At 43.8% G+C, this 17916-nt stretch overlaps 1 protein-coding gene across 7 annotated transcripts in view; it reads right to left on the bottom strand.

Moving 5' to 3' along the window:
• The window catches only part of shroom2a (shroom family member 2a), a 249094-nt gene that overhangs the window by 48241 nt on the left and 182937 nt on the right, over positions 1-17916 (bottom strand). For all 7 annotated transcript variants that reach the window (XM_063051093.1, XM_063051091.1, XM_063051094.1 and 4 more), the window contains one exon: positions 14985-15076. In XM_063051093.1, the coding sequence (XP_062907163.1) occupies positions 14985-15076 (92 nt within the window). The remainder of the gene's footprint in view (positions 1-14984; positions 15077-17916) is intronic.

Below are 17916 nucleotides of genomic sequence, written 5' to 3' on the forward strand. Positions count from 1 at the left end.
TCAGTATATATGAGCCAGTTATCTGTTATGGAATCAAACACACCAGTCTTTCCCATGAAGCCAGCCACTTCTGCTCTTTTTTTAATGATTATTATCACCCAGTACTCATAGTTTATGAACCCATGAATTCTTCCATTTTCTGACTTTCTTTTTAAACTCAACCATGTCTTTTCTTCCGAGGAACACAGGCTGTGCTGTTCATTTTATTTTTTTTTAACTCCCTGCCTCTGCATGTGCTGGGCTGCGTTTTTATCTTGCCATTCTTCACAGTATTTTTTTTTAGTCCAAATGTCTCACTGTGCTTCAACAGATTGATAGCTATCAAAAGGATGAGCCAGTGCTCAGCTTACTGCTCGCGAGGTTTACTCATCTCTTTGTTGAACTGAGGCTATGGCCTGCAAATAACAGGCTCCTGGATTGGCTGTGAACTCACTTTTGTGAACTTCAGTTCTGAATGTTAATTGCTTACTTTTATTGTCTGCACTATTTGTCTTTTTTCTGCACATTGGGGTGTTTAATGCTTTTTTAAAATGGATTCTGTTGTGTTTCTTTGTTGTGTGGCTGCCTGTAAGGAGACGAATCTCAAGGCTATATATAGAATACGCACTTAGATTTTTAAAAAACCTGCATTGAACTTTGAACTGTTCCTACAACCTATGGACTCATTTTCATACCCAATTTCACTTGGGATCAATAAAGTATGACTATGACTATGACTAAAGAACTCACTTTCAAGGACTATTCATCTCAAGTTCTCGATACGTATTGCTCATTTATTTATTATTATTATTTTTGTTTTTGTACTTGCAGTTTGTTGCCTTTTGCACATTGGTTGTTTGTCTGCCCTGTTGGGTGAGGTCTTTCATTGATCCTTTTATGCTTCTTGGATTTACTGAGTATGCCCACAAGAAAATGAATCTCAGGGCTGTATATGGTGACATACATGTACTTTGAAAATAAATTAATTTGAACTTTGATATCATGAAACAAATAAAATGCAAAGTTAGCAGTTCCTTTTCCCCATCAGTTATTAGTTGAGCTTTTGCAAGAATCCAACAGCTTCTTTGCCAATATTATTTGGATCAGGTTTTTACTTTAAGACTGCTTTCAAATTTTCCAACAGCCAAAATGGGACTTGAATTCACATTCTCTGCATTACTGGACCAGTAATATAACCACTGCACATCTTTGTGGTGTGGCTTTTCCGCTATTATGTTAGTCAACTCTGCAGACTTGGCCAAGGGAGCCAATCATTTATGGAAAGTTCTGGGTCCTCAGAGACCCTGGAGAAAACTTTGGATCTCTTAATCCTATGCACACATGCCCACACAGACCCCTGCCTCTACTATACTTAACTCAGCAAGGCAAAAGAGCTGGTCATTGACTTCAGGGCATTGGGGGTGGGGGGAGGGGGGTTGTTGTGCACATCCTCCTCTCTACAGCAACCGTGCTGGGGTTGAGAGCTTAACGTTCCAAGGATGGAAACTCAACAATAGCCTATCTGGTGCAACCACGCAGACACCACGGCCAAGAGAGCTCACCAATGTCTCTACTTCCTCAGGAGGCTGAAGAAATTTTGCATGTTCCCATCTAACCTTACCAAATGTTAGTGTTGCACCATAGAAAGCATCTACCTAGAGGCACAACAGTTTGGCTTGGCAGCTGCTCTGCGCATGACCACAAGAAAATGTAGGGTTGTAGACACAGCTCAGCACATCACAGAAAGCAGCCTCCCCTCCAAGCACTTTGTCTAAACTGCTCACTGCACAAGTAAAGCAGCTAGCACAATCAAATACACCACCCACCTTAGATAGTCACCATTCTCCCATCTTCCATTGGGCAGAAGGTACAGAAATATGTATCACCAGGCTCAAGGACAGTGTCTACCCCACTGTTATAGATTGTTAAATAGTTCTTAGTAGAATAAAGTCGACTCTTGACTGCACACTCTACCTCGTTATGATCTTGCAGCTTACTGTCTACCTGCATTGCACTTTCTCTGTAGTGGCTACACTTTATTTTGCATTGTTATTGTTTTACTCTGTACTACGTCAAAGATCTGATAAGTATCAACAGTATGGAAAAGAAACTTTTCACTGCATCTCAGTACATGTGACAATAATTCAACTATGTTAGTTTTTTGTTTATTGTATTATGCAAGTTACAGTGCCAATAAAAAATATTCACCTCCCTTGTAAGTTTTCATGTTTTATTGTTGTACAACATTGAATCACAGTGGATTTAATCTGTCCTTTGTTGACACTGATCAACAGAGGAACTCTTTTATGTCAAAGTGAAAACAGATCTTTACAAAGTGATCTAAATTAATTACAAATATAAAACACAAAATAATTAATTGCATTAGTGTTCATCCCCTTTAATATAACACACCAAATCATCACTGGTGAAGTCAATTGGTTTTAGAAGTCACATAATTAGTTAAATGGAGATCTGTTTTTGGAGACCAGTGTGCAGTCAAGATGTTTCAATTGATTGTAGTAAAAATACACCTGTATCTGGAAGGTCCAACTGCTGGTGAGTCAGTATCCTGGCAAAAACTACACCATGCAGACAAAAGAATACTCCAAGCAACTCCACGAAAAGGTTATTGAAAAGCACAAGTCATAAGATGGATACAAGAAAATTTCCAAGACACTAGATATCCCTTGGAGTACAGTTAAGTCAATCATCGAGAAGTGGAAAGAATATGACACAGCTGGAGATCTGTCTAGAGCAGGTCATCCTCAAAAAAAAAGAGTGACCATGCAATAGGGGGACTAGTGAGGGAGGCCACCAAGAGATGTATAACAACTCTGGAGGAGCTGCAAGCTTCGGTGGGTGAGATTGGAGAGACTGCGCAAACAACACCCTTGCCTGGGTGCTTCACCAGATGCAGCTTTATGCGAAAGTAGCAAAGTGAAAGCCACTGTTGAAAAAAACTCACATGAAATCTCGGCAACAGCTTGCCAGAAGGCATGTGGGAGACGTGGAAGATAACTTGAAGAAGTTTCTATGATCTAAGAAACCAAAATTGAGCTTTTTGGCCATCAGACTTAACGCTATGTTTGGTATAAGCCAAGCACCGCACATCATCAAAAACACACCATCCCTACCGTGAAGCATGGTGGTGGCTGCATCATGCTATGGGGATGCTTCACTGCAGCAGGTAAAGGAATAAGACAAGACAATAACCTCAAACATAAAGCCAAAGCTACACAGGAATGGCTTAAAACCAACAAGTTAATGTCCTGGAGTGGCCAAGTCACAGTCCAGACCACAATCCAATTGAGAATTTGTAGCTGAACTTGAAAAGGGCTGTCCCCCCACGATCCCATGCAATCTGACAGAGCTTGAGCAGTTTTGTAAAGAAGAATGGGGAAAAAATTGCAGTGTCCCAATGTGCAAAGCTGATAGAGACCTATCCACCACAGACTCAAGGCTGTAATTGCTGCCAAAGGTGCATCTACTAAATACTGACTTGAAGGGGGTGAGTAATTATGCAATCAATTATTTTGTATTTAATAAGTGTAATGAATTTAGACCAATTTGTAGAAATTTGTTTTCACTTTGACACGAAAGAGTCTTTTCTGTTGATCAGTGTCAAAAAAAGCCAAATAAATCTGTGATTCAATGTTGTAAAACAGTAACAAATGAAAACTTCCGGGGGGGGGGGGAAAGGGAGCGGGGTGAATATCTTTTACGGGCACTGTATGTATAACTAAGTTTGTGTTTCTTAATTTGTGCTTCTGAAGTTTTTAATGCACTATGCTGCTGCAAATAGCTAATATTCATTGTGTTCGTTCATGTCCATGCCAATAAACTTGAACTTGAGGCTTGAGACTTGCAAAGGGCAGTCTTCATGCTTTGTTGGGAGCTAGGGTGTACATGTAAGGTCAGAGGGCTGTACACAAGTCAATCAAAGACAAAAGAGACTGAAGATGCTGGAATCTGCAGCAACATACAAGAGGCTGGAGGAACTGGGTTTTGGCTCAAAATGTCGACTGTCCATTTTCCTCCACAGATGCTGCCCAATCAACTGAGTTCCTCCAGCTCAGTATGTTGTACAAATCATTTGGAGTTGATTCTTACTGAATGACAGGCTAGCCTAAGGGGTCAAATGGCCAACTCCTGCTCCTTATTTGCATGATTTGTCAATAATACACAGATTTACAGATTCTGTAACGACAGTTCCTCACAACAAGATTGTACTGATGTGCAGTACTTTACAAAGCACTTGGCAACCATCAGCAGCAATTTCTTATACCTCACCAGCACCAAAACACTTGGGATTTAATCACACATTTAACGCAGCAGCATGCCACAGAATGAAACCGGACTCTGGTCGGAACAAGGATCAGAGTCACTGCAATAGGTTTGGAAAGAACACTCAAAATGGGTAATATAAGCAGAAAGAGTTAAAAGAGAATGCCAGAGCTTGGGGCTGCAGGGAGTGGAGGGTAAACTTGCCAATGGCAAAGTGATAGCTACAAGACACCACTCTTTCATGTTGGCTGGCCCTCCTTCCGAGAGAACATAGAACAGTGCAGCACAGGAACTTCCGTGCTAAACCAAACTCAGCCCTTCTGCCTGCACACGATCCATAACCCTGCATATTCATGGACAAAATGACAAGGAGTTCAAAAAGCGCAAGAGATTCTGCAGATGCGAGAAGTCCAAAACACCACACACAAAATGCTGGAGGAACTCAGCAAGTCAGGCAGCATCTGTGGAGCTGAATAAACAGTCTACATTTCAGGCCAAGACCCTGCATTGGGAAAGTCCTCTGGTTGGAGTTTTATTTCCAGGCAAATAACACATTAGTCCTGCTTCCCATTAGATGGGTACTACAGCAGTTAGGAGAATCTCATGACGGACAAGTTTTCTCCAAGAGCTGGGTATTCCCTGAAACATTGCCTAACCATGGGCACAGCTCCTGCCTCCACACCTGAGAGCAAGCACAACCCTGGCAATATTACAACACAACTGGTGTCTCTTCGCCCTTCAATTTACACTTCAATGCTTCAGCTGGGTATGAGGGGGTGGGGGGTGGGGGGCAAGGTGCCTGTCTGCACCTCCTGGCCCACCGAATGTTACTGTGAGATTGAGGAGACAAGCGTACTGCAGGTCATTAACTGTGCACACAGCTAAGCCAGCAACTTAAACTCCAGTATATAGTATAATTAAATACAATTTTAAAATAGTAACGTGGACATGAAAAGCATGGAGAAAATAAGTTCCTTCATTACCACCACTGGGAACTTACCCTGATTTGTTGGGCAAAGTACATCCTCAGCAGGAGATTTCCCCGAAATCCTCAAGTTTAAAATGAGAGAAGTCTCTTCACAGCACACTTAACCTCAATCTTTCGCTTCAGACCAGCAAGCTCACGCTCTGCATGCTTGCTGCAGCAGGCTGGTATTGCTGGAATGATTCACTCAAGTGACAATCCCACAGCTATTCCACCCACAACCCTTCCCTCACTTGCTGACTGCCCCACCCACCCCACACAGCTGATTGGCTGCCGCTCTACCTCACAACACTGGCTGCACTGACCTTATTCCTGTCAAAGGGCTGAGAAAATGCTAAACTTCAATTTGGCTATGGAAAGACCTTCACTTCAAAAACTTCCAAAAACACTTTGAAAGGGATGAAAGAAAATGTGCATGTTAGGCCCAAAAGGCTTTCAGCCAGCTTGAGCTTGTGCTCTATATTACACATTCACCCTTTAAATTAAACTTGCTGACAGTATTTGCAGATGAAAGAACTAAAAGTATGGTGCTCCCCAGTTAGGGATAATTCTGTTTAAAATTATAATAGGTTTTCATTAGGGCTACCAATTAACCTGGGATTAAAGTAATTGCAAGTTAACACATTAATTCTATTCACAAATTAATCAGGTGCACAAACATACTTTATAAATAATAAATAAGAGAAGAAACTCTGAAATGCCGCCACATCGCCCGAAAGAAACGTTCTATTGAGTGCAAAATGCCAAGACCACTCACAGTTTTGCAAATCCAGTATTCACTTATTGCCATCACGTGGCATTAATGCACAAGTGTCCTCCTTCACAGGAGCCCATAAACCAATGCCTCTAGCTTCTAACCACTTGTGCAACGGATGGGTACTATAACTTGAGCCAGTTGTTGGCGTTGCTTGCAGCTTTAGAAAGAAACCAGTCACAGAATGAAATCTTGCTCTGAGGGTGCAGCTCTGTGCTTTGTACAAATATTAGAAACAGGAGCAAAGATAGACCACAGAGCCTCTTAAGTCTGCTCCATCGTTCACCATGACCGTAGCTGATATGACTGAAAAATCCGCAGTGCATTCCCATCTACACCTGATAACCCTTCACCCATTCTTTTATCAAGAATCGATCTACCTCTTCCTCAAAAATATGTATTGACTCCGTTTCTGCTACCCTTGGAAGAAGAGAGTTCCAAACACTGACCACCTTCTGCAAGAGAAAGCTATTTCACTTTAGGCCACAGATGGGCAAGTTTTTATTCAGAATCAGGTTTAAGTCAGTGACCCCCAATTCCTGATTCTCCCACAAGAAGAACCATTCTCTCTACATCCACTCTGTCAATAGGTCAACGATTCAAAGTACATTTATTATCGAAGTATGTATGCTGTTTCAAATCCTGAGGCTCGTCTTCCCCACAGACAGCCACGAAACAAAGAAAACCAAAATCAGGTTCTTATATTTCAATCAAGTTGCTTCTCATATTTTTAAGCTCCAACAGCTACAAACCTGGCCAGTCTGACTTTGCCTCACAAAACCATCAGCTCATTCCGGGTTGCTCACTGTTCACTGTCCAGAGACAACAGTGAGGTCACTCCCCTCATGATAGGACCCAAGGAAATCAGGTGGACTCAGAAGTTGCAGCTCTGCTGAAATCACAAAACCCGCAAGCCCTGAAACCTGCCTCAGGCCGTTGTCGATGTGCAGAGCCAGAAAAGACCAAGGGCTTTCACAGCGGAACACAGGTTCAGTGGGAGCTGCCAACCTGGGATCACCTACTCCTCGAAGTACCCTATCCAAAAAAATATTCTTCTGCTGTACAAGTGTGACCAAGCTACTAATCATCAACATGAATGGGTGAAAATTTTAAAAATGGTGGCAATCAGAAGAAGGTGACCAGATTGAAGGTGCTTCTAGAGGTAGGGAGAGGCAAGCCCACAGAAAGTGTAGCACTCAGGAAATTCTGAATTGAATTACTAAAGGTGACAAAGGAAAACCATTTACCATTGATCCATTCAAAAATATTGGTATTCTCTTAGTGCCTAATACGCAACAGACTCCATTCAAAAATATTGGTACTCTTATTGCCTAACAACGTAACAGAACCTGGCAGTCCACCAGCGATACACTGGCAGAGCATCCAGTAAACTAGCAACTGTTTGCTTTGGCCAATAGGTCAGTAGCCAGCAAACAGATTTAGGGTCATTCTGAAAAGAATTAGAAGAACAATAGGAGGGAATATTTTATTCAGCAAGTTGGCACAATGTGCTGAGCACAGCCAGAAAGCATGGGGGCAGCCGACTGAAGGGCAATTTTTTAAATTAAGTTGAATAAACACACGGAAAGGAAAAATCTAGAGAGTTGTGAAAGGAAAATACTTTCATTCATATAGCAACTATCACATCCTTAAAGGAAATTAGGTAGTTTTGATTTGTGAGAAATGTATTAATAAATTATACACACGAGAAATTCTGGAGCTGCTGGAGATTCAGAGCCACACACACAAAATGTGGAGGAACAGCAGTCAGGCAGCACCTATGGAAATGAATCGAGCTGACATTTCAGGCTGAGATCCTTCTTCAGCCTTGAAGAAGGATCTCAGCCCATAACGTCAACTGATGATTCATTTCCATAGATGCTGCCTGACCTGATGTATTGCACATTAGCTGAATTGTACATAGCAGGAAACTACAAAGTGATCACTGCTGGATAATAATGGGGAGACCATGAGACAGTGTGTTTCTTTCATAAAGCTCTCAAAAGCTCCTGTGCTGAGAGATTCTGGGAATATTTAGTCTGAAATTTGCCTTGGTACTTCTGATTTTCCAAGATAATACTTTGAAAATGAATTCCAAATGTTCTAAGTTGTTACAGACAATAAAGAATAAAGTGAAATCAAAGTGGGCCATATCGAAGCTGTAAAACACAGCAGCTATTTGATGGCTATCATTTACTCATTTACCACAGCTCTTTTATTATTTCCCAGGTTATCTGGTGTTGTAGTAACCAACACACTCATATCAAGAAATCCTCATACTCTGTAAACATACACTTGGTGTTGAACTTTGACTCCGAGACTCTGAAATGAGTGGTGCTGATAGCATTGTTACCTTGAGTTTTCTCAGGTTAGGTAGAGCTGACAAGCTGCAGAACCAAGCTAACTTGTTTTATTTGTCCGAACCTTTAAGCTTGTCTACCCTGAACATGATTTTATGTTTACCCAAAGTAATCATTGTCAAATGCTTAAAGCTGAGAGCATCCATTCTCCTGCCTCCAGGAACATGGCAGGATGTGGTTCCTGTTTGAGAGTCATAGAGCGCAAAATCTTCCCCCTCCTGTCCTGTGAGCTTCCTCGCTGAGATCCAATGTCCAGCCAGTGTTAGAACGGTCAGTGACTGAGCAGATGGAAATCCAACCAAACAAGATCAAGTCCAGTGGCAGTGTCAGCAGCGCGGAGTTGTCACCTTACCGGAAGCCACTTGCAAAACTTACAGAAGGGTTCCTATCTCAGGCCTACATGCCTGTCCTTTCTACCTCATCCCAGCACCGTAGAAGCTGTGCTGGGAGTAGGTGCCCAAAAAACAGGCTGACACAGGCTCATTAGGTTCCTCCTCCACGAGCTCTGACTACTTGGTAAACATTTGTCAGTGGGTCCCAAATCTGAAAGCCAATGCCAGACTTGATATGAGTGCACCCACCCCCACCCCTTACTAAGCTAGTCTGAGGCATGAGCCTTGCTCAATTCCTTAGGACGCACAACTGCACCAGTGTACTCCAGCTCGTCTACTGATCTCAGTCATACATCTGCCACAGAAAAGCATCTGCATGTAGGCTGGACCTTTAGCCTAAACTGGAAAGCCCCTAGCTGCTTCTCACCGGCTCCTGAATTGCGATCTATGAAGAGGATCTGGTGATTTAATTGACCCGCAGTAGGTAGTGCCAGTGCTCATGGGCCTCCCAAAACGTTATGTGCAGGGGGACCATTGTTGATTCTGAAGAAGCCAACTGTGCAAAGTGACCCCAAGCTTGAGCATCAGGTACCTACATCTCCTGTGATCCTGGTTCATGATTTGTGCTTTCCTGCTCCTGTGACTAAGTTGTGAAACCATTGATCAGCTTCATTGTGCCTCTCTTCTGTGCTGACAATGTCAACTCCTCACCACAGCAGGGTCTCTGCTCCCACTCCTGGAAGCCCCAGCAGTGCAAGACCAATTAGTCTTTTGGTGAGAAGGATGCAAGGTATCCTGCATCGACTACATTCTTACTCCCTCTGCGGTTTCCACTGCTCTCTGGCTCTTCGACCACACTCTCGTGAAGGTGGGTGTGGGGCTTCAACACAGAACGTCAACAATTCCTCTCCTCCTACAGATGCTGAGTCCACCCAGCAGATAGTTTGTTGCTCGGCATCCCACCACCTGCAGTCCCTTGAGTTACACAAAGATCACAACGTAATTTCAAGCAAATCCTACTAATGCTTTAGCTTGTATTCTCTCAAAGGCTGATGGGACACTCGATATTGTTCTGGCTACTGCACCACCAGGCACAAGGAAATGGAGTGAAGGCATTCAACTGCATTTCCACTGGGTTTCATCTGCAATATAGGATGGTTTACCCATACGGACAGACACTGGGCTTTTGTTGTTACAGCTGCTACTCAGCACTGTGGTTTATACAGATTCCAGAGCCACAAAGAAACAATTGTGCCACACTAGCAAAAAAAATGCTGTTGTAGGTGTATTCCTTTCAATGGGCGCCCGCTGTTAATGAGTTACACTGAATTGTTGGCTGATTCCAAACCCCAACAGTCTGCTCATTATCACAGCTAAAGTCAGCATGGGATGGGTGACACCAGTACACATATGACTCCCTCCCCGCCTACCTCCGTCATTTGAGACAATGACAGAGTGACAATGACTGGCTGTAAGAACTCAGTGAGTCAAGCAGCATCTCTGGAAAGACAGGAATTGTCAAAATGTCAATATTTGCTTTCTTTAGATATACGCACCTCAACCCACTGAGTTCGTCCAGCAGACTGTTGCCTCAGATTCCAGCATCTGCAGACTCTCATGTCAACGCAGACGGTTCCATTCTTCTCCTCTTGCTCAGGCCCTGATATTTTGGATCTCACCTTTGATTTCCACTATATGTATCCCAAACTCTGGAATTCCTGCCCAAAATGAGGGTTATGGATCTGTGAATGCTCTGCCTCAGAAGGCTGTGGAGGCCAATTCTCTGGATTTTTTTAAGAAAGAGTTAGATAGAGCTCTTAAAGATAGCGGAGTGAAGGGATATGGGGAGAAGGCAGGAAAAGGGTACTGATTGTGGATGATCAGCCATGATCACAGTGAATAGCAGTGCTGGCTGGAAGGGCTGAGTGGCCTACTCCTGCACCTATTGTCTATTGTCCTTAAAAGCTCTCTTCCTGGCTTTTAGTTCCATGAACAGCTGGTTTTTCCTTTAGCGTGGCAAACAACAAGTTTCAATTGGTTTGGCAATATCCATGAGGCTTGAGATACTTCAGTGTGTTAAAGATATGACATTGACAAAGGCCACCTTCTCAACTGAGCAGTATAGATCACTGATTAGTACAAGGTGAAAGAGAGAGCAGAAATGAGAGAGCAAACCAAAAATAAAGGGTAAAATTGTATTTAAGTAAGATTTTCCATGGCCTTGTTCACTGCTAAGTGGCCTACCACTAAAGAAGCATTTGAGAAGTGTGGATATTGCAGCAACATTTGCAGTATTGCAGGAAATGTGACAGTCAAATTGCACATAGCAAGTACCAGCATGCGCAGTGCAACGGTGACCATATAGTCCATTGTAATGATGCTGGTTTCGGGATAAAGATTAGACAGGACACCTTGGAGAACATCCCAGATGTCCACTAGCCCACCAGGATCACTTACGTCCACCTGAATTGTGCCAAGAAGAAAAGCCTCATCCTCAAGACAGCACCTTTAGGGGTTCCACAGAGATCAGTATGGGAACCATTTCCCTTCACGCTATATATCAATGATTTGGATTACGGAATCGATGGCTTTGCGGCTATGTTTGCAGACTATACAAAGATAGGTGGAGGGGCAAGTAATGCTGAGGGAGCAGGGAGTCAGCAGAAAGACCTGGACAGATTGGGACAATGGGCGAAGAAGCGGCAGGTGAAATACAATGTAGGGCTGTGTATGGTCACGCACCTTGATAGAAGTAATAAAGGTGTGGACTATTTTCTAAACAGGGAGAAAATTCAAAGATCAGATTTGCAAAGGGATTTGGGAGTCCTTGTGCAGGATTTCCTAAAGGTTAACTTAGTCAATGGAAAGGAAGGCAAAAGCAATTTTCGCATTCATTTCAAGAGGACTAGAATATAAAAGCAAGGATGTGATGCTGTGGCTTTATAACACATTGGTCAGACTGCACTTGGGAGTATTGTGAACAGTTTTGGGCCCTTTATCTACGAAAAGATGTGCTGGGTCGAGAGGGAGGTTCATGAGGATGACTGGTAATGAAAGTGTTAACATATGAGGGGCATTTGATGGCTCAGGGCCTGTACTCACTGAAGATTACAAGAGTCAGAGGGATCTCTCATTGAGACCTCTGAGGCCTCCATCTCAGGGTCAACCATGGATATTGCATCCCAGCTATCTACGTGATACACAAGCCTGGGCAGTATGATGTGGAGAGCAAGCTGCTGCCCATGCTCCCACTCCCCACACATCTGATGAACCCAAAGGAACAGCAGAGATTGATACAGTTTGGTACGAGCAGCATCGCTGGAGTTGTCTATCAGCATTGAATTCAATGTAGGACTGCCTTAGGGACTCCAGCTCTGGAAGTTTCCTCGGGGTATACCCCTGAATCCTTCTCCACGTGAGGGTATAGCCTCAGGGCAGCGGAGGTTTGAGATCGGAGTTTTCCTTCTCGAAGATGAGACATCAAGCACAGCTGATGAGCCCCATCTGCCTGAAGTTGGAACTGAAACCTATTGAATATTAAAAGGCCTGCACAGAGTGGATGTGGAGAAGATGTTTCCTCCAGTGGAAGACTCTGGGACCAGAGGACACAGACTCAGAATAGAGGGATGTCCATTTAGAACAGCGAAGAGAAGAAATTTCTTTAGCTAGAGGTTGGTCAATCTGCGGAATTCCTTGTCATGGATGGCTGTGGAGGCCTATTGATTGAGTATATTTAAAGCTGAGCTTAATAGCTCCTTAGTTAGTCAGGGTGTCAAATGTTAGAGAGAGAAGGCAGGAAAATGGGGTTGAGCGTGATAAATCAGCCATGATGGAATAGTGAGCAGACTTGATGAGCTGAATGGCCTAATGTTTTAAACTCCTACATCAGGACTAAGACTGGAAAGGGGAGATGGTCAGTATAAAGAGAAGAGGAGTAGTTGTGAGATGGAGGAAGTAGACACTGGTGTTGGACGCTGCACAGTACTGAGAAACAGTCAGTCGCCTCCCTTACACCATTTGTCCACTTACATTTGACTCCCCTCTGTCCTCTTCTCATGACAGATCAGGACCAATATCCACAATGACCAGGCAAGGAAGGGGCAAGTCCAGCATCTTCACAGAGAGCCCCGTAAAACATTATGGTGAAATGACGACTGCCGCCTGCTGACTGTCAGACTGACTTCTCACACAACCACAACTATTCAAAACCAATCACCAGGGGATAATTCCATGCCAAGAAAAACACACTGACAACAATGACTGACAGCTGTATTTCTTCCAAAAGAATCAACTATATTTAACTCTTTGCAACCATTCCATTCTTTTGAAAAGCCTGAAACTCCCAAGAACTGTTCCTTCTTTATTTTATAAAATGAGTTCACGCAGCAGAATCAGAATAGCCGAGGGCCAACACAAAGCGAGGGAGGAGAGAAGAGTGTAGACTGTTTCTCCACTCACTGGGTCAGAGAGAACGGACACGAACAAACGAGAAATGAGCTGAAGGTCCAGTCAGCCATCCTTCATCACTTTCAGCCCAACCTTAACCATTAGGTTTCCCGAAAGAGGTGAAAAAAGGCAGCAAGTGCAAGGCTGCTCATAGTTGCCACCCACCCTCATTCAGAATGTATCATTGGCTCCTTCACTGTCACTGGGTTTAAACCCTAGAACTCCTTCCTACATAAGAACATAAGAAATAGGAGCAGGAGTAGGCCATCCGGCCAATCGAGTCTGCCCCGCCATTCAAAAAGATCATGGCTGATCTGTCCATAAACTCAGCTCCATCTACCTGCCTTTTCCCCATAACCCTTAATTCCCCTACTATGTAAAAATCAATCTAACTGTATCTCAAATATATTTAGTGAAGAAGCCTCAACTGCTTCCCTGGGCAGGGAATTCCACAGATTCACCACTCTCTGGGAAAAACAATTTCTCCTCATCTCCGTCCTAAATCTTCGCCCCTGAACCTTGAGGCAATGTCCCCTTGTTGTAGTCTCACCTACCAATGAAAACAACTTTCCTACTTCTATCCCTTTCAAAATTTTGTATGTTTCTATAAGATCCCCTCTCATTCTTCTGAACTCCAGAGAGCATAGTCCCAGGCGACTCAATCTCTCCTCATAGGTTAACCCCTTCGTCCCTGGAATCAACCTCATGAACTTCCTCTGTACCGCCTCTAAAGCCAGTATATCCTTCAAGTATGGTGACCAGAACTGCACACAGTACTCCACGTGCGGCCTCACCAGTACCGGGTATAGTTGCAGCATGACCTCCCTGCTCTTGAATTCAATTCCTCTAGCAATGAAGGCCAACATTCCGTTTGCCTTCTTAATAACCTGTTGTACTTGCAAACCAACTTTCTGTGATTCATGAACAAGCACTTCTCTCAGCATTTTCACCAGAGAGGGTGAGAAGGCAGCCCAATGTCAACAGCTCAAGGGAACCGTGATAAGCATTAAGTGCTGGCCCCTCTAGCAAGATCCAGATCCTAAAAAAAGTGAATAAAACACACAAAAAAACAAGTTCTGGGCCAATTTGGGGTAAAAACGCAGGAAAATCACCCTCTGGTCTTCACTGCTTGCTTTTGTTATTCCTGGATGGAAAATAATGTCCCCTTTTATTCCACTGCACTTGGGAATCCTCCGTCACACTTGAAAACACCTGGGGACAATAGAATGAGGATTCTCATCGAGACCGGGAGATGTTCACTCAGCCCCTCAGCTTCATTCCACCATTTAATGAGATTCAAGTGCAAGCTGAACCTCAGTTCCACTTTCTTACCTTCATCCCACGTACCTTCAAACTCGCAACGAGAATGAGATCAGGGTTCTGAAGTCAACCCGTTTCTAGCAGCTGCAGCAACCTTGGGAGAGGAAACTCTATATTTCCACCACCCTTATGAGGAGAACGGGGAATGGAACACTTACGAAGGAGGCTGCCTGGAATTCTGTTTTAAGGCCAAGGCTGACATTCCAAATGGATCACTGAAACAATGGACCACAGGCAGAGTTTGCAACAAATTATGTAAGTGCTTGATCTCAATGGTATGAATCAAATCTAATGAAAGTGCCTTCAGGGAAGGTGTCCACTCAACTTTCCCTTGTGAGTTATAATTTCAATGCAGGTCTTGTTAAACGTTGTGATGATCATTACAAACCATTCTTTCTGAAGTGTAAATTTGGGTTTCCGTGTTCAAGAACAACCAAAAATCAACAACTTCATCAAAAGTTGACAGAATCAGAGTGAAGCGCTTCTTGGCACTGCATGGAAACCCCCACCCCCTCAGTACTCACCGTCTGCAAGCACTTGCACCAGCTTCAGTAGTTGGACGAGCCATCTCCTTCTGGAAACCTTCTGGACGCCTCCTCACCTCAATGGGAATATCCTGCAGGATGGTTAAGAAGCATCTGTAGATAATCTGTCACCCGGTGTCTGCATTTCACATGATACCACACTAATTATGGAGCCAACCCCTTAGTAAAGTGCAAGGAGAATCAACACACTGCAGGTGTTGGAAATCTGAAACAAAATCAGAAAACACTGGAAACACCAGGAGTGTGAAAAGCATCTGTGGAAAGAGAAAGCTAATGCCTCAGGTTGAAGAGACTTCATCAGAACTGTACAACGCACCCAGGGGTGAGTTCACGTAGAGTTAAAGCACAGAAATGGACCCTACGGCACACAGAGTCCATGCTGACTGTTAAACACCTATTTACACACATCCCAATTTATTCCCCCACATTCCCCTCAACTCCTCCCAAATTCAATCCCTAATCTAAACTCACACACTGGATGCCAATTGACCTACCCACCTGCTCGCCTTTGGGGCATGGCAGGAATTCTACGTGTTATTTCATGTACTACAGTTTACTTAGCAAACCGAATTCTCCTGCGTGGTATAAACATACAGTCGGTGGCCATGTTACTAGATACACCTGCTCACTATTGCAAATATCTAATCAGCCAATCATGTGGTAGCAACTCAATGCATAAAAGCATTCAGACATGGTCAAGAGGTTCAGTTGTTGCTCAGACCAAACACCTGAATGGAGAAGAAATGTAATCTAAGTGACTTTGACCGTGGAATGATTGTTGGTGCCACAGATGGTGGTTTGAGTATCACAGAAACTGCAGATCACCTGGGATTTCTCATGCAAGTCTCTAGAATTTACTGAGAACAGTGCAAAAAACATTTTAAAAAAGCATCCAGTAAGTGGCAGTTCTATGGGCAAAATGCCTTGTTAATGAGAGGGGACAGGATAGTGGCCAGACTGGTTCAAGCTGACAGGAATGGCAGCATCCAAGGAAACGAACAGTCGACGTTTCAGGCCAGAACCCTTCATCAGGGACTGAAGAGGGAGGGGGCAGGGGCCCTATAAAGAAGGGGGAGGGGGAGGGTGGGAAGGAGAAGGCTGGTAGGTTCCAGGTGAAAAACCAGTAAGGGGATAGATAAAGGGGTGGGGGAGGGGATAGGCAGGAAAGGTGAAGAAGGAATAGGGGAAAGCACAATAGGTAGTAGAAAGAGGCGGAAGCATGAGGGAGGTGATAGGCAGCTGGAGGAGGGGGCAGAGTGAAACTGGGATGGGGGAAGGGAATTACTGGAAGTTGGAGAATTCAGTGTTCATGCCAAACTTTGAACTTTGAAGTGGGTGGGTTACAGCAGCAGAAGACCATAAACATGCACTCAGTGGCCACTTCATTATGTTCAGGAGGTACCTAATAAAGTGGCCACGGAGTGTCGGTCATTACCTTTGCCCTATATTTGGAGACATGAGTACCTCTATCTCTAATCCCACTGCTCAATATAATATGAACAAATGGTAACTACAGGGGCTGCTGCTCTAATTAGTCTTTCTGGAGCAGACCAGAATCTGTCGTATCCAAGCCCGTACTGTCTGGAGTAGGATTTATTTGTCCTTTGGCCCCTAATCAGTAAACGTAGCAGGGTGACCAAGTTCTGTGTATGTCTCTGAAGGTCACACAGTTCTCTGCAATCCCTCTGCCAGTCTTTGGACTGTTTGCTGGCTTCCAAACCGCCAACACTAAGGACTGTGCAGCAACGTTTGTGAACTACCTTCACCCTCCAAGAAAAAACTTCCTTCAAGTTATTTCTATTTCTCCACAAGGAACTTCCCAAAGAAAACTCAGTTTCCCTATAGGCTTCATCACATGACCTCTCTCCTCAAACTGCCCCACCTCCAAACTCCAATCATCGGTCTATTTGCACTTTGCTCCACCTTCCCACAGGAACAGTCAGTCAGACAGTCTTCCCACCCAACAACCTGATCTCCAACATCCTTATAACGATCGAAATATATCAAAGAAAACAGAAGGAAAATACAATACTGTTGTTTAAAGCAGTGCACTGAATCCATAACTCCCACAGAATCCAAACAAATGTGATTGAACAGATGATCCTATTAAGCCAAGCTAATCCCCCAACCCTGACCCACTGGAGATTCTTATTAAATATAAATAACAAGTCCTGAAACGAGAAAGATTCCCCTTTTTGAAAGATCTGGGATAAAACCCCCCTCACACTCATACAGAAACACGAAGGTATATAGCATCAATAAAATCCACAATTTACCTTCTAGAGTAAACAGATTCAAAGCTTATCTCTTGCACAGCAGCAAAAACTAAAGCTGCTGACAGTACTGGGAGTTTTAATGAAGGGCTCCTAACTAAGGTGTATTTTTCCCCTTAAGGAGAGAGTGACTAATTGCACATGAGTAATGAAACAGGAAGTGTGCAACATTTGGATCATCAGTCGTGTGTGTACAGGGGCAAGACAGCAGCTGAAAGAGTCAGTAGGGATGGGGAAGAGGGGGGAGTGAGTGATTGTGAGGGCATTGGGAAGGTAAGGGTGGGAGATCGCACTCAGTGAGATTCTGCCCCAGTGCAAGACATGACTTCTGCAACTGGCTGAATAACTTCCCCAAGTAGTAATCAACTTTATTACAATAGATTGGAAATTCTCAATCGTTTCATCCTGGGGAGCACAGACCAGCCACCTATGGACAGACTGTTCCACCAGTGATTCCAGTCCCCTCGGTTTCATTGTACCAGCGGCAACTGAAGTCAGTGAGTCACCATCACTTTCTCCTCTGGGACTAGGAGGAGAATGGGCTAGTCATGCTGGGGATGACAAAATCCCGGGAATGAGTAAACGTGACGAGGCAAGGTTTGAAGTAGCAGCGACAATGGCAGGGTAGGGCCAGGCAC

The sequence above is a fragment of the Mobula hypostoma genome, chromosome 6 (assembly GCF_963921235.1).
Source record: "Mobula hypostoma chromosome 6, sMobHyp1.1, whole genome shotgun sequence".
NCBI classification, from domain to species: Eukaryota; Metazoa; Chordata; class Chondrichthyes; order Myliobatiformes; family Myliobatidae; genus Mobula; species Mobula hypostoma.